Source organism: Lathyrus oleraceus, unplaced genomic scaffold, assembly GCF_024323335.1.
Source record: "Lathyrus oleraceus cultivar Zhongwan6 unplaced genomic scaffold, CAAS_Psat_ZW6_1.0 chrUn0006, whole genome shotgun sequence".
Classification (NCBI taxonomy): domain Eukaryota; kingdom Viridiplantae; phylum Streptophyta; class Magnoliopsida; order Fabales; family Fabaceae; genus Lathyrus; species Lathyrus oleraceus.
The window spans coordinates 280,377-301,448 of record NW_026112397.1 but is presented as its reverse complement, the minus strand read 5'-3'; the positions used below and the strand labels follow the sequence as shown (position 1 = coordinate 301,448).

At 37.7% G+C, this 21,072-nt stretch overlaps 1 protein-coding gene across 1 annotated transcript; it reads left to right on the top strand.

Annotated features, from left to right (window-relative positions):
• Nucleotides 1-4,708: 4,708 nt before the first annotated feature.
• On the top strand, nt 4,709-16,971 carry LOC127112010 (ABC transporter C family member 10-like). Its single transcript, XM_051046210.1, has 3 exons — nt 4,709-4,875; nt 16,534-16,580; nt 16,859-16,971. Exons 1-3 carry the CDS (start codon nt 4,709-4,711, stop codon nt 16,969-16,971), a joined length of 327 nt encoding a protein of 108 aa, XP_050902167.1.
• The last annotated feature ends 4,101 nt before the right edge of the window (nt 16,972-21,072 follow it).

The following is a 21,072-nucleotide window of genomic DNA, read 5'->3' as shown; positions in this document are numbered from 1 at the left end:
CTTGCTGCTGTGTTTTGTGCGGTGTAATCCTCGATTGCACCCTGATTTGGTATTCTAACCCGTTTGCTGAAATTTTGTAAGGGTTTACATACTCCCGAAGAAACGGCCTGCTAGGTATTCCACTTTATTTGTGGGATACCCTTGTGGAGATTCACCATAAATTATTCAATTGATTTTAATGTATTAATGTTATGGCAAAGATCCATCCTCAATCATTTAATTGCTTTAATGTATTAATTTCAATGTGGAAAGTCATCCTAATTACCTAATTGATTGTAAAATACGACCTTTAAATATGTGATCTTGGACCTCTCTTCATTGCCCTACGGTATTACGGTATTACGGTCATGTCCCGCGAATGTAGGGATACACTTAGCAAAGACCCTTCGAGTAAATCATCATGAAATAAACCATAGTCCCTCGGATGTTGCCTTCGAATATACGATTTTGTCCCTCGATGACCCTTCGGTGTAGCCTACGGTTAAATGATGATCGTCCCTCCGAATGCTAAGGTATCCTTACAAATATTGCCTTCAATGACCAATCGATGACCCTACGATGACCCTTTTACATCCAAAGGATAAGACTACTTACTCCTCAATAGTAAGGACAGTTTTACCCTCCTAAGGAAAGGAAATGCCCATAAAGACCTTAGGTAGGTATAACTCCTAAATGCTGGATCACTACTTAAAACATTTTCCATACCTCACACTTTGCAAGTACTAGAAAATCACCACTTGGCATACATTCATACTAGAACCATTGCTAAGTTATATTTTTCTAAACCGTTTTCAAAATCAAACGAGATAAATACTTTGTATACATTCATACAAGAATCATTACAAAGTTGAACTCTCTTTTCAACACATTTTTAAGCAATTCACGAACACTTTTCAGACAAAAAACATAAGTGATCCAGCAATTAAGAGCCCATGGATAACCATGGATACAAAGGGTGCTAACACCTTCCCTTTGTATAATGTACCTCCCGAACCCAAAATCTAATTAAGGTCTTTCCTGTTCTTTTCCGCCTTTCCTTATTGGATAAAAGAAAAGTCGGTGGCGACTCTTGCTATCCGCGACATTGCGATTAAAAGCAAAACACCCAAAGTCAGTTCACCGTATGACATACTCCTAAGAGAATAAAGTGGGAATGTTGATTCCCATGAAATTTCACATAATTTTTTTGAGAAAAATATATGATTATTCATTTTCTAAAAATTATATCAAACTATATGCTAAATTCATTTTTAAAAAAGTACTCGAAAATTAAATCTTTATTTGTTTTAGGTAATTTATTCATGAGATTTTTTTATGAATCCTAGAAACAAACACTCCCTAAAAAAAGCGGATGGACAAAAATGAGAGTTCATGTCAAAAAGGTTTATTATATAAATTATTTAAATTTAAATTTAAATTATTAAGTTAAAACATAATACTAGCTTGATTATCATATAGAGAAGAGAGAGAGAGAGAGAGAGAGAGAGAGAGAGAGAGAGAGAGAGAGAGAGAGAGAGAGAGAGAGAGAGAGAGAGAGAGAGAGAGAGAGTAAAGGGAATAGTGATATAACATGATATTTATTCCTAGGGGATTTTGGTAAACAATACGTGAGTGGTTTTTCCATAAAAGAAAGATGAGTATTGATGATTATTACCGTTGCATTCTTACTCTGTTGTTGAAGAGAAGTTTAATTGTTTCCATGTGTATTTAAATTATTATGCTAAAACATAGTACTAGCTTGATTATCATGGTAGGGAGGGGGAGAGAGAGTATTGATATAACATGATATTTATTCATAGGGGATTTTGGTAAACAATACGTGAGTGGTTTTTCCATAAAAGAAAGATGAGTATTGATGATTATTACCGTTGCATTCTTACTCTGTTGTTGAAGAGAAGTTTAATTGTTTCCATGTGTATGTACTGTGCATTACATCGTCATACCAAAAACATTAAAGAACACAAATTCAAAAACATTAAAGAAGAATTTAAGTTTATACATTGAGTAATTTATTGATTTGCTTGAAAAAAAAGGGTTAAATAAAGTCACGTCACACTATAATTTTCCCAATTCAAACAAAATTTAATGCGCAATGAAGTGAGAGAGAGAGAGAGAGTAAAGGGAAGACTGATATAACATGATATTTATTCATAGGGGATTTTGGTAAACAATACGTGAGTGGTTTTTCCATAAAAGAAAGATGAATATTGATGATTATTGCATTCTTCCTCTGTTGTTGAAGAGAAGTTTAATTGTTTCCATGTGTATGTACTGTGCATTACATCCTCATACCAAAAACATTAAAGAACACAAATTCAAAAACATTAAAGAAGAATTTAAGTTTATACATTGAGTTATTTATTGATTTGCTTGAAAAAAAACGGTTAAATAAAGTCACGTCACACTATAATTTTCCCAATTCAAACAAAATTTAATGCGCAAATATAATATATTATAAATAAAATTTAATATGCATCTGAATAAATATCATATTTTTTATCATATAAGTAATTTATATTAAAATAAAACTTATAAAAAAAGACGTTGTTAATATTTTCACGCGTTAGCGTAATAAAAAAAAGCGGACAAACGGGCACGGAGTGCCCGTTTGAACGCTAGTATATATAAAGGGGATACAATATTTTGGAGTGACTTTTATTTTTTTCAAAATTACTTTTATTTAATCTTTTAATTTTTTAATAAATAATCTATACATCTATACATATATAAATGGGATACAATGTTTTGGAGTGGCTTTTATTTTTTTCAAAATTACCCTTATTTAATCTTTTAATTTTTTAATAAATAATAAAACAAAATTGTGTGATAATAACTGCTTGGTAGTTACCACTTGAATTTACAACAATATAACCTCCATGTTCTTCCATTTAGCAGTTACAAATAATGTATCATTATAACTTTTTGGTAGTTACCACTTGAATCTACAAAATTACTATTTATTTACAAAATTTGTCAGTTTGATTTTTTGTATTGTATTCAGATTTTAACTGATTCGGTAAAATCTAAAATGGTTTGCCTATATCCCAATTCACTCTCCTTTTGATTTTTATCTCCCTCTGAGTTCTTCATATTACTTAAACCATCGTACTTGCTTTAAAGTTGATTTTAAGAAGGAAAGTTGAGAAATTTGGAAAATGATTTATCTATAATTGATAAGTGATTTAGCACTGAATTTGGAAGATTTTGGATTTTCAGTGATATCAACATGGAAGTCATTATCAAGAGAAATGGAGAATATGGCTGTCAACCCCCAACACATTGATATTATCAGGAGAGATCTTTCATGTTTGTGGCATTAATGACCGTACGACATATATTTTTCTCAATTTTTCACAATGTTACCACAAAGATGTCAATGTTTTCACATTGATCAAATTTAACATTAGTATGATGATCAAGAAGAAACAAACTCATTATGATGATAGCGACAGATATGCTCATGTTTTCTTTTTTGTTTTTATTTGAGATTCAGTGTAATGATCAACTATTGCATATTCTCTTTGATGATTTATTTGTTTTTATTATATGATATTTTTAAATTTGTGTTCACAAATTTCTTCTTTAAGTTCTACCATTAATTGTTTTAAAGAACAAATATAACATGCCTATAATTACCAAATTTGCTAAAATATATAGTCTATTATTTCATTAAGTTTGTTGGTTCAATTTATTTTACATTATTATATTTCTTATTTTTAAAGCATATAGTATTACATAATAGATGATTAATGATTACTATTTGTCATTTTAATGACATGTATCTTGAGATATTTTTTCTACTACAAATTCTTCTATCTATATTTGGCTTTGATTCATACAATTTCCCATCTTTCTTTTCTATTTAGTTAAAAATCGAAATAGATTTATGGACAGAAAATTGTTTTGCGTGTGTGCATACTAAAAAGGCGAAGAGAGATTATAAATTAAGATAAATAATATGAGAGATATGATGCTAAGGAAAAGAATAAGAAACAATTTAAAACAATTTAGAATTTAACAACTTAGAAGTACCATATGATTTTTAATTATTATAATATGTCATTTTCATTATTAAATTGGTTCCTAGAATTTAACACTAAAGTATTTTAGAGAACCTATGACATCTTACTTTAAATTCTAATAAATTCTAATTAGTGTATCTATAACTATCTATAATGGGGATATGATATTTTGAAGTGACCTATTTTCATTCCAATTATATCTTTATTCCAACCAACCCATTATTCATGGATTACTGTTACTAATCAAAATATTCAACTTCCTCATATCATGAGTACCATCCACAACAGACTCATCGAAAAAAAAATAAAAAATAAAAATTTAGAGAGAGAATGAAAGGGAAAAAGAAGAAAAAATGCATGTTCTTAGTATTGGATTTAGTGATTCAGAAGTTTATCACCGTCTTTCAAAAATAGGAAACTTGTATTGTACGTCATCTCTATAATTTAAATTTAGTTTATCTTTGCATTGCATAGAGAGTGTGGACTAATTCTTGATCCAAATGAAGGTTCTGGGGAAGTGTCAGTTGCGAGAAATTGTCCAAGGAAAAGAAGAGGGTTTAAACTCTTCAGGTACATTTTCAAGCTTTGCCATTATAGCTATATGCTGGAAGTAGTTTTTTTTTTCAAGTTAATAATGACAAGTGAAAAATTATTATCTAGTTGTTGAAGATGGATCAAACTGGAGCATGGGACAACGACAGTTATTTTGTTTGGGGCGTGCTCTTTTAAGGAGAAGTAGAATATTAGTATTGGACGAAGCAACTGCATCAATTGATAATTCTACTGACCTGATTGTGCAGAAAACCATAAGGGCTGAGTTTGTAGATTGTACGGTGATTACAGTAGCACATAGGATACTGTCATACCCCAAAATTTGCCCATTAATATTTCAAGACATTTCAGGGCGCTCCGACTCATTTTTATGACACTTAAAGGAACAAAGGCCCAGCTCGCGAATGACCCAAAATGGCCTACTCGCTACACGCTCACCTAGTGATAATATGAAAGTGGTTTATTTGGAAGCGGAGGAAAAGGGGTGCAAAAAGAAAAGAAAACGAACCAAACAGCAAAGCCCAGCCCAAAGCGCAAGACACAAATGTTGTGCCTGTGACGGACGTCACAGAGGGCGTGACGAGCGTCACGCAACACAGCCTTGTGACGGGCGTCACAGAAGGCGTGACGAGCGTCACGCAGCACACCCCTGTGACGGGCGTCACACATGGTGTGACGAACGTCACACCATTCCCCTACTTTGTAGGCGCAGGTAACGCTTCGGAGACTTGAAGATCCGTTGAGGAATGTTGGGCCCTGCATCCACTATATCCATGCGCACGTTGAAGACTTTTGGGCAGCATGCATGACCTAATGACAACAATATAAATAGCCACCTTGAAAACCTAAAAGAGAGAGCTTTTTCCGAGATTCTTTTTCCTTTGCCGTTTTCGCCTTTGCATTTTTTCTTCTTTTCCAGCAGCTTAGGCATTGTGTTTTACAAGTGCTACACTATTTCTTTTGCAATTCCGAATTCCCTTTTGGTATTTAGTTAATTCTTTTCGCACAATAGTTTCTACAACGGAAACTATTGTGTGCCTTTTTACCGAAGCTAATCTTACGGCGGCAGCAAGGTCACCTCCGCTCAGTTCTATCCGATCGGCCAATTCAAGGTTGCGACTCAATTGCAAACAGGTTTGCGTTACTATTATCGCTTTATGTTCCTAATTCACATGTGATATCATAATTGAGATTCATAAATATATGTGAGGCTTTGCATGTAACTTAAGTATGCCTGGATACTTTGAATTGTTGTAATGGATGCCGCTGTTTTTCGTCCTATTTTGATCTTTGCCCATCTGACCTGTTTTATCATAACCATGCTTTGTTTACCTATTACTTTGGTGCAACTCTCGATTGCACCCTGATTTGGTATTCTAACACGTTTGCTGAATTTTGCGAAGGTTCATATGTCCCAGGAAAAGATTGCTGTTTAGGTCTTCCACTTTATTTGTGGGATACCCTTGTGGAGATTCACCCTAAGTGGCCTAATTAATTTTAATGTGTTAATTTTAATGTCTTAATTTTAATGTATTAATTTTAATGTATTAATTTTAATGCATTGATTTTAGTATGGACTTAATTACTTAATCGACTTTAAAATATGACCTTTAAATAAGTGATCTTGGACCTCTCTTTGCTGCCTTACGGTATTACGGTATAACGGTCATGTCCCGCGAATAGGGGGATATCCTTAGCAAAGACCCTTCGGTAAAATCATCATAGCCCCTCGGATGTTGCCTTCGAAAATACAATTTTGTCCCTCGATGACCCTTCGGTGTAGCCTACGGTTAAATGATGATCGTCCCTTCGAATGCTAGGGTATCCTCACAACTGTTGCCTTCAATGACCAATCGATGACCCTACGATGACCCTTCAACATCCCAAGGATAAAACTACTTACTTCTCAATAGTAAGGACAGTTTTACCCTCATAAGGATAGGAAATGCCCGGAAAGACCTCGGACAGGTATAACCTTAATTGCTCATTCATAACCAAAAAATATACTTTTCACCTCACACCTTTCAAACATCTTTTTGGAAAATCACCACTTAGCATACATCCGTCCTAGGATCATTGCCGAGTTATATTTTTCTAAACTACTTTCAAAAACTATACGAGATAACCACTTTGTATACATTCATGCAAGAATCATTACAAAGTTAAATTCTCATTTTCAAACATTTTTCCCACATTTCTCAACCACCTCGTTTCAAACATAAATGATTGAGCAATTAAGAGCCCATGGATAACCATGGATACAAAGGGTGCTAATACCTTCCCTTTGTATAAAGTACCTCCCGAACCTAAGAATTTAAAATTAAGGTCTTTCCTGTTCTTTTCCACCTTTCCTTATGGGATAAAAGAAAAGTCGGTGGCGACTCTTGCTAACCGCGACATTGCGATTACAAATCCGATAAAGTCCAGTTCACCGTATGACAGAACTGGCGACTCTGCTGGGGACTTAAAGAGAGGTCCATCTTTGAAAAAAAAAATCATTTATGTTTGAATTGTTCCTTCGTTTAAGGGATTGTTTGAGTGAAAGATCCTACACCCGGATCTAGTGTACCTTAGGTAAGTAGCAATAGATCATCGCGACTATCCGGCGTATACTGGAATGGTCAAAATGATGGCTACGGTTAATGTGACACTTTGGTTGTCCTGATGTTCCTCATGTTACTTGAGGAAAAATTTGGCTTCCGCGTGGTGTCATCAAAGCATTAACCAGACCTTTAGAACCCTAATTGACTCATCCTGGCCATTAGAAAGTAGTGAGATAACTGACTTCGGTTCCGACTGGGGTTGGTTGAGACTCGATACTACACTCTTTGAGATTGGACTTTAGGGAAGCTTCGGTCAACCACTTGGTGTTGCACTGAAGTGGACTTAAGGAAAGGTCGATGATTTGAGATCCTTTTAGAATCCGGTTACTATTCTAGGACAGGTTGAACCAACCAAACTTCAGTGGGGAGGGTACTTACCTATGGAACTCATGCAAGCCTTAAAACCTAGGAATGATGGTTATGTGACTTGCTTGTGCTTGTTATTTATTTAACATCATAACATCATAACATTGTACTAACCATTTCAAGGACTTAGGGATTTAACTTTGCTCTGTTTTGTACAAAAACAAAAAAAAAACAAAAAAAAAAAAAAAAAAAAAAAAAGAGTTTCCTTTTTTGGTAGTCTATACAAGGTTAAATTCCAAAAGTCCTTGAAAACATTTCATGCATTGCATCGCATAACATAACATTGCATAACAGGTGTTCTAAAGGACCATATTCTCACGGTCTGCCTCTTAAACAGAAAAATGGATCTCGAACAAACTGTCAAAGATCTCCAGACTCAGAACGCTCAATTCAAGGAGATGATGCTAAGCTTATCCAAGGGGCAGGAGGAACTGAAGGCTCTTTTGGCCGAAAAGAAGAAGGACAAGAAAGCTGTGAGCTTCATTAACCCGGGCAGAAGGCGTAAAGGACAGGCTACGGGAATCAAATTTGGAATCCCGAATGGTCCAGAAGAGGGGGCGGAGGATGACTCAGAGGAGGAGAATGCTGATTTCTCTAACCCTGAGGATGATGATGAGGAGTATGAAAATGAACAGTACTCTCCAAGAGATGATAAGTACAAATTGCTGGAAGAACGCATGCTAGCCATGGAGGGTCAGAAGACACCTGGTCTGGATTTCGAAAGTTTGGGTCTGGTCTCCGATGTGACCATTCCTCGCAAATTCAAAATCCCCACTTTCACTAAGTACGATGGCGCGTCTTGTCCTCAGATGCATCTAAGGGCTTATGTGAGAAAGATCCAGCCGCATACCACTGATAAGAAACTGTGGATCCATTTCTTCCAAGAGAGTCTATCTGGCACTCAGTTGGAATGGTATTATCAGCTCGAGAGCTCTGACATCCGCACCTGGACTGATTTAGCGACAGCCTTCTACAAGCAGTACCAGTACAACTCTGAGTTAGCACCTACCCGGCTACAGTTGCAGAATATGGCCATGGGATCTAAAGAAAGCTTCAAAGAGTATGCTCAGAAATGGAGAGATTTGGCTGGCAGAGTCAAACCCCCTATGACTGATCGAGAGTTAGTGGACATGTTCATGGGTACACTGACTGGCCCATTCTACAGCCATCTACTGGGAAGTTCTTCATCAGGTTTCACTGAACTTATACTGACAGGTGAACGGGTAGAGAGCGGCATTCGCAGTGGAAAGATACAGGCAACTACTTCTGCAAGCACCAAAAAGTCCTATCAGGGAAAGAATGAATCAAATGCTGTGTACTGTGAAAGGAAGCATAACAAGGAGAATCGTGACCATATTGTTGGGGCAGTTACAATTGCCGCCCCGCCAGCTCAAAACTTCCAGCAAAGACCAGACAGACCAAGAAGGCAGTTTACCTAGCTCAATATGACTTTAGCACAAGCACTGCAAAGTATGCTAAAGGGAAACTTAATCACTCTCAGAGGTCCTCCTGCAAATGTCAACACTACTTCGCCTCGTTATAATCCCAATGCCAGGTGTGCATATCACTCCGATAGCCCCGGACACGATACAAACGATTGTTGGTTGTTGAAGAACAAAATTCAGGATATGATCGACGCTGGGGAAATTGAGTTCGAGCCTCCAGAGACTCCTAATGTCATCACTGCCCCTCTGCCTAATCATGACAAGACTGTCAATGCTGTGGAGGATACTGATAACGGTTGTGACTTGGATAGCTTGGATTCTCCCAATAATTGATGATGGACTCAATAATTGGAAGGCTGAAGACACTATCCCGATTTTCTCTAGTCAGGAGTAATTGTTATTGCTATTTTAGCGTTTCAAAGCATTGTGTCTAGGCCCGGGGCATAATAGCTAATTTTTCAAGGGTTTTGTCATTTTCATAAGCATATTCATATTCAATAAATCAATGGACTTTTTGCATTCAAATATTGCGCTCTTTATCTTTCCTGTCATTTTTCAAACAAGCTATGTTTTCTTGCACACACCCACGTAACAATTTGTCGACCCATATCCACTCTGGATCTTGTTGATAATAGTTCTACTACTGTTCATTATGACTTTGAAAATCCGATCTACCGAGCCGAGGATGGAAATGAGGAAGGTTGTAAAGTCCCTGGAGAACTTGCCAGACTGTTGCTACAAGAAGAAAAGACCATACAGCCGCATGAGGAATCAATTGAAACTATAGATCTGAGTACTGAAATAGACGAGAAAGAAGTCATAGGTTTCTTGGGGCACTCGAATTACATTGCCCGATTCATCCCGCATTTGACTCTGCAACTTGCAAACCCGTCTTCAAATTACTAAAAAGGAAAAATCAAGAGAGGGTACGGAATGATGAACGACGAAATCAAGAAGTATCTCCAAGAACCTCCAATTCTGACACCACCAGTTGAAGGAAGACCTCTAATCATGTATTTGACCGTGTTAGAAAATCCAATGAGGTGTGTTGGGGCAACATGACGAGTCTGGTCGAAAAGAGCATGCCATTTACCGCCTTAGCAAAAGGTACCGACTGTGAAACAAGATACTCATAGCTCGAGAAAGCTTGCTGCGCTTTGGCTTGGGCTGCTCGCCGACTAAGACAGTACATGTTGAATCACACCACTTTATTGATTTCTAAAATGGGTTCTATCAAATATCTATTCGAGAAACTTGTTGTCTCCTGAAAGAGTTATCGCTGATAATAGTGCTAATTTGAACAACAAGATGGTTACTGCACTCTGCATGCGGTTCAAAATAAAACACTCTAATTCTTCTCCGTACCGGCCAAGGATGAACGGCGCCGTGGAGGCTGCTAACAATGTCCAGAAGCTTATACAAAAGATGACAGTAATGTACAAAGACTGGCATGAGATGTTACCATTTGCTTTTCATGACTATCGCACTTCAGTACGCACTTCGACAGGGGCAGCTCCGTTCTCTTTAGTCTATGGAATGGAAGCCATCTTACCAGTGGAAGTTCAGATTCCCTCGCTAAGAATCATGAAAGAGGCGGGCTTAGATGAAGAGGAACGAATTCAGACTCGACTCGATCAGATAAATTTGATTGAAGAGACTCGCGGCTGTTTGTCATAGGCAGATATATCAGAAACGCATGACCCAGGCATTCAACGAAAGGGTCAAGCGACAAGTGTATCAAATTGGCGACTTGGTAATCAAGCGTATCGTGCTACCGCAAACTGATCCCAGAGGCAAATGGACTCCCACGTACAAAGGGCCATTTGTAGTTAGGAAGGTATTCTCTGGTGGAGCCATGATACTTGCTACAGTGGATGGCGAAGATTTCCCGCATCCCGTGAACGCGGACATAGTTAAAAAATACTACGCATGAAAAAGACCCGCTAGATCGACGTATCTAGGCAAAAGTAAGGGCATCCCGGCGAACCAAAAAGGTTCGGGCAAAAATTAGGGATATATATAAAAAATATACACCCGGCAAGTCGAAAACCTGAAAAGGTGGCTTGGGCAAAAAAGGGTATCCTGGTGGACTGAAAACCTGAAAAGGCGGTCCAGGCAAAAATTAGGGATTAAAGCGTATGACTATGTCCCGTTCTCAGTCAACTTTCATCCAAGTTCAAGGGACTGACCAAGCCAATCACTTCTATCCGACAGCAGGGGATGAGATGCTTGAAGACATAATGGCAGTAGTAGACTTAAAATCAATAGGACTTTTTCTGCATAGCTTTCTCTTTGTTTTTGACAATTTCCTCTTACTAGGATTTCTGTCTCCTTGTACACAATTTGCCTGTTTATAGGCCTTCTTTCAAAATCAATACAACCTTCTTGCAAAAAAGATATTTTTGTTTTTTTACTTTTTCCGTCTTGTTTGCGTAAACGTCCATTGATTTAATTTGAATTAATATGTGCATTTGAATATGATCAATGTTTATCAAAAATACGTACATAGAATAGCAATAGCAGTTACTACAAGACTTTGGGATCGAGGATAAGGTCTAACCATGCTCCCGATGAGTCCACTACCAATTCTCGTCCCCCAGCAAGCCTGTTCTTCCCCAGAAGAAGTGGGCAGTATTCCCCGGCACAGCCAGCTATCCCCCAACAGAGGTTGGCACCATCAGACAGATTGATCCTCTCTTCCATCCCCAGCCAGGCTCTGTTGAATATTTCCGCCATCAGACCAAATCAACAACCCCCTGCCGCGAAAGGGTCATCATTACAAGTATCTCCAATCAGTAGATGGGGATTTATTTTCCTCCAATCAGTAGATGGGGATTTATTTTCCCCAGTAGAGTCTCCAAGCAGAACTTCTCATACGCATAACTCATTCCTTACATCATTTCACATCATACGCATGCATACAACATTCGCATTTATTTTCGAAAGCATAAAACATCTCATGCATCATGACATGGCATAAAGCTAACCTTTCTTTGCAGGTTAATTATCCTCCTGATATAGTCAAAGTAAAAGGCTCATCCAGGCAGACGCCTTTATCAATCACAGACAAGATTCAGATACATATTCCAGATACAATTCCCGGGACATTCATTCTGACTACAGTTCAGTATCTTCCTAACGATGGCATCTTTAAGCCCATCCCAGACATTTATTGCAAGTACAACATGTACAGATATTATCAGATACAGCCTAACATACGGTTCATTCTGATTCAGCCCAACATATGACTCCTTCAACTATTTCAAGACGGTCTAATGTACGACCCAATTAAGACCTTTGTCTCCTCAGATGCTACCTAGTGTACGGTACATTTCTGAAGTGTAGTCTAGTGTACGACTACCCCCTTTTATCATCAGATTCGGCCTAATGGACGGCTCATTCTGCTCTGATACGGTCTAATGTACGACCCAATTAAGACCTTTGTCTCCTCAGATGCTACCTAGTGTACGGTACATTTCTGAAGTGTAGTCTAGTGTACGACTACCCCCTTTTTATCATCAGATTCGGCCTAATGGACGGCTCATTCTGCTCTGATACGGTCTAATGTACGACCCAATTAAGACCTTTGTCTCCTCAGATGCTACCTAGTGTACGGTACATTTCTAAAGTGTAGTCTAGTGTACGACTACCCCCTTTTATCATCAGATTCGGCCTAATGGACGGCTCATTCTGCTCTGATACGGTCTAATGTACGACCCAATTAAGACCTTTGTCTCCTCAGATGCTACCTAGTGTACGGTACATTTCTGAAGTGTAGTCTAGTGTACGACTACCCCCTTTTTATCATCAGATTCGGCCTAATGGACGGCTCATTCTGCTCTGATACGGTCTAATGTACGACCCAATTAAGACCTTTGTCTCCTCAGATGCTACCTAGTGTACGGTACATTTCTGAAGTGTAGTCTAGTGTACGACTACCCCCTTTTTATCATCAGATTCGGCCTAATGGACGGCTCGCTCTGATACGGTCTAATGTACGACCCAATTAAGACCTTCGTCTCCTCAGATGCTACCTAGTGTACGGTACATTTCTGAAGTGTAGTCTAGTGTACGACTACCCCCTTTTTATCATCAGATTCAGCCTAATGGACGGCTCAGTCTGCTCAGATACGATCTAGCGTACGATCCATTCTGACCTTCATTAACTCAAAGACAGTCTAATGTACGACCAAGTTAGACCTTCAAATCTTCAAATACCACTCAAATACAGTCTAATGTACGACCAAGTTAGACCTTCAAGTCAGATTCTGCAAATACAGTCTAATGTACGACCAAGTTAGACCGTCAAGTCCTCGGACAACTCAGATAAGGTTTAATGTACGACCAAGTTAGACCTTTATCTCCTCAGATGCTACCTTCGGACAGGTACATTTCTGAATGGTAGTCTAGTATACGACTACTCCCTTACTCAGATGCTACCTTCGGACAGGTACATTTCTGAATGGTAGTCTAGTATACGACTACTCCCTTGCTCAGGTGCTACCTTCGGACAGGTACATTCCTGAATGGTAGTCTCGTATACGGCTACTCCCTTTCTCAGGTGCTACCTTCGGACAGGTACATTCCTGAATGGTAGTCTCGTATACGGCTACTCCCTTTCTCAGGTGCTACCTTCGGACAGGTACATTCCTGAATGGTAGTCTAGTATATGGCTACTCCCTTTCTCAGGTGCTACCTTCGGACAGGTACATTCCTGAATGGTAGTCTAGTATATGGCTACTCCCTTTCTCAGGTGCTACCTTCGGACAGGTACATTCCTGAATGGTAGTCTAGTATATGGCTACTCCCTTTCTCAGGTGCTACCTTCGGACAGGTACATTCCTGAATGATAGTTTAGTATATGGCTACTCCCTTACTCAGATGCTACCTTCGGACAGGTACATTCCTGAATGGTGGGCTGGTATACGACTATTCCCTCTTCGGCAGATTCCGCCTAGCAGACGGCCCATTCTGCAACTCAGATACGATCTAGCGTACGATCCATTCTGATCTTTCATCCCCGGCAAAGTCATCCGCCTAATGAACAACTCACTCTGGTATTCAGACACGGTCTAACATACGATCCATTCTGATCCCTTATCCCCAGCAGTATATAGCATACTCTGACTCCCCAGCAAAGTCAACAGCATGATGGATGATTCACTATACGATCTAGCGTATGACCCGGTATGACATCCATGTCTTCAGATATCGTCTAACGTACGACACAGCCTGAAGCTCCAATCATCAAACTTCCTGGATGGCATCTTTAAGCCCATCTCCATCAAGACCAATTGACAAGCGCAAATTTTCGGGGCATTCTAGTGTTCAATAATCTTCCACCTCCAGACCACGAATGGTGCACATACCATTCTACTCTCTCGGTTCAAGAATATTGAACAGGGGCAGCTGTCATACCCCAAAATTTGCCCATTAATATTTCAAGACATTTCAGGGCGCTCCGACTCATTTTTATGACACTTAAAGGAACAAAGGCCCAGCTCGCGAATGACCCAAAATGGCCTACTCGCTACACGCTCACCTAGTGATAATATGAAAGTGGTTTATTTGGAAGCGGAGGAAAAGGGGTGCAAAAAGAAAAGAAAACGAACCAAACAGCAAAGCCCAGCCCAAAGCGCAAGACACAAATGTTGTGCCTGTGACGGACGTCACAGAGGGCGTGACGAGCGTCACGCAACACAGCCTTGTGACGGGCGTCACAGAAGGCGTGACGAGCGTCACGCAGCACACCCCTGTGACGGGCGTCACACATGGTGTGACGAAGGTCACACCATTCCCCTACTTTGTAGGCGCAGGTAACGCTTCGGAGACTTGAAGATCCGTTGAGGAATGTTGGGCCCTGCATCCACTATATCCATGCGCACGTTGAAGACTTTTGGGCAGCATGCATGACCTAATGACAACAATATAAATAGCCACCTTGAAAACCTAAAAGAGAGAGCTTTTTCCGAGATTCTTTTTCCTTTGCCGTTTTCGCCTTTGCATTTTTTCTTCTTTTCCAGCAGCTTAGGCATTGTGTTTTACAAGTGCTACACTATTTCTTTTGCAATTCCGAATTCCCTTTTGGTATTTAGTTAATTCTTTTCGCACAATAGTTTCTACAACGGAAACTATTGTGTGCCTTTTTACCGAAGCTAATCTTACGGCGGCAGCAAGGTCACCTCCGCTCAGTTCTATCCGATCGGCCAATTCAAGGTTGCGACTCAATTGCAAACAGGTTTGCGTTACTATTATCGCTTTATGTTCCTAATTCACATGTGATATCATAATTGAGATTCATAAATATATGTGAGGCTTTGCATGTAACTTAAGTATGCCTGGATACTTTGAATTGTTGTAATGGATGCCGCTGTTTTTCGTCCTATTTTGATCTTTGCCCATCTGACCTGTTTTATCATAACCATGCTTTGTTTACCTATTACTTTGGTGCAACTCTCGATTGCACCCTGATTTGGTATTCTAACCCGTTTGCTGAATTTTGCGAAGGTTCATATGTCCCAGGAAAAGATTGCTGTTTAGGTCTTCCACTTTATTTGTGGGATACCCTTGTGGAGATTCACCCTAAGTGGCCTAATTAATTTTAATGTGTTAATTTTAATGTCTTAATTTTAATGTATTAATTTTAATGTATTAATTTTAATGCATTGATTTTAGTATGGACTTAATTACTTAATCGACTTTAAAATATGACCTTTAAATAAGTGATCTTGGACCTCTCTTTGCTGCCTTACGGTATTACGGTATAACGGTCATGTCCCGCGAATAGGGGGATATCCTTAGCAAAGACCCTTCGGTAAAATCATCATAGCCCCTCGGATGTTGCCTTCGAAAATACAATTTTGTCCCTCGATGACCCTTCGGTGTAGCCTACGGTTAAATGATGATCGTCCCTTCGAATGCTAGGGTATCCTCACAACTGTTGCCTTCAATGACCAATCGATGACCCTACGATGACCCTTCAACATCCCAAGGATAAAACTACTTACTTCTCAATAGTAAGGACAGTTTTACCCTCATAAGGATAGGAAATGCCCGGAAAGACCTCGGACAGGTATAACCTTAATTACTCATTCATAACCAAAAAATATACTTTTCACCTCACACCTTTCAAACATCTTTTTGGAAAATCACCACTTAGCATACATCCGTCCTAGGATCATTGCCGAGTTATATTTTTCTAAACTACTTTCAAAAACTATACGAGATAACCACTTTGTATACATTCATGCAAGAATCATTACAAAGTTAAATTCTCATTTTCAAACATTTTTCCCACATTTCTCAACCACCTCGTTTCAAACATAAATGATTGAGCAATTAAGAGCCCATGGATAACCATGGATACAAAGGGTGCTAATACCTTCCCTTTGTATAAAGTACCTCCCGAACCTAAGAATTTAAAATTAAGGTCTTTCCTGTTCTTTTCCACCTTTCCTTATGGGATAAAAGAAAAGTCGGTGGCGACTCTTGCTAACCGCGACATTGCGATTACAAATCCGATAAAGTCCAGTTCACCGTATGACAAATACCAACTGTGATGGATTGCACTATGGTTCTTGCTATAAGTGATGGTAAGTTTCTTTTTGAGTTTTATTATCCCTCACTCCTTCTATCTCATTTAACAAACACTTACAGACTAATCAATAGCTCTTATGTTGGTGATACATAATCTGGTACTAATTCTTGAAAAAGGTAAGACTACAAACAGTAGAGGTTATCTGACACACACCAAACATGTTTTTATTTAAGAGTTTGACCTTGTATAGCGCATAAATGGTAACACTTAAAATATGTTTGATCATTTAGTTGTTTTCTTCGATGAAAAGGAAGTCACTGACTATGTTTTCAGGAAAATTGGCGGAGTATGATGAGCCAATGAGATTGATGAAGAGAGAAGAATCGATGTTCGGGCAACTTGTCAAGGAATACTGGTCTCATATGCAGTCTGCAGAATCACATTGACGCTACCTATATATTTTAAGCCAACACTATGTTTCTCTCACTTTCTTTTATTTCTCTTGTACAAGCAATAAATTAAGAAAGTGAGCAGAATCTGAAATGTGTTCTGCTAAGATAGATTGTGAGGCCTAAGAGATTGTAGCAAAATGAAATTAGGCCGACGAATAAGGGCCTGTGAAGGGTGCGGTAGAGTGAAGGAGTTGGTCCTTCCTCAAGGGTTTCTGTTATCTTTCTTTTTGTTTTTTTCTTCATCTTACATAGGAGTAGCGCTCCAGTCATAATTTTATTTTTATAATTTTTCATTTGAATATGTTTTCAACAGGGTCACTTTATCTAATATAGATTTAAGTGTCAATATTAATTTTGCTTTACCTTTCAGATTTTGGTTCCTATCAGAAACTATCATACTTAGAACCTAACATAACAGTAAAAGACAATATCATGTTCCACTGATTCTTTTTCCCATGGCATTAGAAACTAAATTTAGGCTAACACTAGAAATCAAACACGCTAACAAATTAAATTAAAAGCGAAACTACAATCACTGGAGTAATTTGATTGCAGACATAATGTCAGCTTCCTTGTTCTCATAGAGTGGTCGCCATCAAAGTCTTAAAAACGGTCTGCGACCGCGAAAACGGTCAGGTGCCGATACCAATTCCAGTATTAACCATTTTTATGTTGAAAACAAATTGCAATTAAATCAAACTGCGACGAAAGCAATCAGTGTCGCAACATCTGTACCAACCGAAATCACGAAAGCCTTTATGCGACTGCAACGGCTTTTTAAAACCTTGGTCGCAATCATGGGTGCAACTTGCAACAGATGAACACTCTTTTATACATCAGATATCTGATATGGCTCTAATTTTTTTTCAAATTCTTCAAGTTTTTATCTATTCCTTTTTGCAATTATATACCTAAGAATCACAATCTTCATGATTATGTAAAATTAACCAATATTCAACCTTGAATCTTTAAAAACGCAATGATTCTCATAATTCAATGTTATAAATTATTTCGAATTTGTATTTCTATAAATGATATTTAAGGAATTGAATTATAACGCAGTGATTATAAATTCAATAATTGTCATTTATGATTCAGCGTTCAAACGGGCACGGTTTAATGCGCACAACAGAAAAAAATAAGCGTCAATTTTTCTTTTTATGAGGTTTCTATTGTAGGTCGCATTAAAAATAATATTATTAAATTTTGAAAATGGTAAACAAAGATATTCAAAATTATATGGAAGCATGCAAAATATTATTGATACTATGTAATCAATGACGTTCTTTAAGAGGAATGCCGAATATGAAATCTTTATTCGAACTATTTTCTTTTTTCCTGTAATTGTTTTCAGTAGTAAAGAAAAAATGTAAGATTCTCAAATTAGAATTTTGTTTTTAGAGAAAAAGATAGTAAAATTAATAGTAAGTAGTGTAATATAATTTTTTTTACCTTATAAAGATTTGAATCAATTATTCGTACATCCCTTTATCAATGTGCTATTGAGATTTAAAAAACTACAAATACATGACGGAATGTCATATCATCAAAGAAAGACATTTTAAACATTTGACTCACTTGAATATAATATGGGTTATTGTGACAAAAAAATGTATACGTGGACTCAAATTACCATATTTATAAATTTGAGTCCGTGGTAATTTATGTAATTTACATGTCATAATGACTCAAAATTTACATGTCATAATGACCATAATTTACATGTTATACATACATCTTAATGTAACATTAATATTATTTTGAAAATACGTTATTAATTATATTTTAAAAGTGAATATATATCATCTTAATTTTATTTTTATAAAATGTGTCTAAGTAATATTTTTTTAACATGACATGTGTGAAAAACATCATAAAAGATATACACACGTAAGCGCAATAAAAAAGTGGAAAGACGGGCACGAGAGTAGAAAAAATTCCATGTAATGTCTATTAATTATGGTATTATACAATTGTTAAGTTACTTGGTTCTAATATGCCTTAAACTTTTTTATCCAGGAAGTAAGCGACAAAAATCGGAAAAGGGCATCAAAACCCGCGTATCCGTACAAAAAAGGGCGCACGGGATATGCACGGTTACAACAAAGAATTGTGAGTATATTCAAATGCTATGAGCTTATACATTGTCACAATATGTTATAATGGATGATCTTATAATCTGATTCAATGTGTAGCTAGACGAGGAGAAAAGTGACGCAACATCTCTTCCGGAGCACGTATTGTGGAAGACTGCTCGGGTTGGGAAGGATGGGGCTGTCGTTGAAGCGGTTCAAAATGTTTATGACGAATGTATAAGTATATGTAACATTATTTCTTTAATTATATCGAAAATTTTGTTAGACATATAATTCATTTTTAATCTCCTCTAATAATATTTCAGGAGACTTTATCCCAAACCTTACCTTCAACCGAGGTCCAGGATTGCAGGAGCGTACTTAGTCGAGTACTAAATGTTCCTGAGTATTCCGGTCGTGTGAGGGATAAGGGTTTTGGTGTGACTCCGTCGTCATTTTATAAAAAACCAAAAACAAAAAATCCTACCAACAAAGAGGTGATGGAGACCTTGGCGGAGTTAAGGGCACAAGTACTCGAACTGCAAAAGGAGAATGCAAGGTATAGAGAGGAAAGGTGCGGTTCCGAGGCAAAAGATACTAGTGACCGAGCTAGTATCAATTGTCAACCGAAATTTCCCGAGGTAATTATATATGTTATTATGAAATTAAAATAGCACTTTTTTACTTGACACATATACACGTTAACAATAACATTTATTATTGGTTTAGGGCATTACACCTTGTCAGCTGTATCTATCGTCATCAACTTATCACATAGTTGGCAAGGGAAAAGTGCACAACACTTCGGGTGAATTACTTCACCATAATCCCCTCCCGGTGGGATATATGAAAGTTTCGGTTGACCTTGTATTAGATACGGACGCTCTTCTACCATTACCTGACGTTGTTTCAGAGACAACGTTGATGCGAGATGCAGTCGGATCCTTTGTTGGATGGCCGTCAGATCTAATTTTCCCAGATGCCGAGGTATATATGTTCTAAATGATTATGAATATTTAGTATTCACATTTCAATTCAGCTACAATTATGATATTTAATCAATCCTTATTACATGGTAATGTTAGACTCCTACAAGACCCACACATAAAGCTGGTAAAGGGATTTCAAGACGCATCGAGTCGATTGCATCTCAAAAAGAGGTACAAATATATATACCCATTGAATTATATACGCAACGATTCTGTTGCATCACAAAAAGTCATGATTTAATTTATATGAATTTTTAGGTTCCCGGTCGAAAGTTGAAAAAAGCTGGTAAGGATATTTCAACGACGTCCGGGACAAAATCTCAAATTATGATGCGTCTTGAGAAAATGGTGGAAGAGTCCGATATTATGCACGGCGCCATCCGTAGTATAGATTTTGATGAAGGTGTTTTCGGAATTGCTCATTCCGAAATAATTGCAAAGGAGGACATGCAACAACTTTTTGAACACGAAGAATTGGGCATCGCTGTCATTCATACATACATATGGTACTCCGATCAATCTATTATTTACTTAGATGAACAATTTATTTGCACATTTCAATGAGTAGTCTAATGTTTATTATGTTTCTATTTAAGGTATATGTATGACACATTGATGCGGGGAACTGAATTGTGTAACCGATTCAATTTTATTGCTGCTTCCCGTATCAACACAACGTTTATAACAAAAAATCCAACATCCGTAAAGAATGAACTAGTCGATAGATTCATGGCGGCCGGCGATAATACTACACCCAGTTTGTATTTTTTACCGTTTAATTCTGGCAACGGGTTAGATTTTCTTTCTAATAATTTCATTCTAATCTATGTATATCTTTTACGTAGAAAATTTTCATGCATCTAAATTTTTGTTTTATTTTACAGTGGTCACTGGGTGTTGGTTGCTATGGATCTTTCGAGACTAATGGTGTATTATCTCGATTCGTTATCGGGTGATTGGAGTAAATATCCGAGTATGAAGAAGACGGTTGACGCGTAAGTGAAATTCCCCTAAATATTCGTGTGTATTTG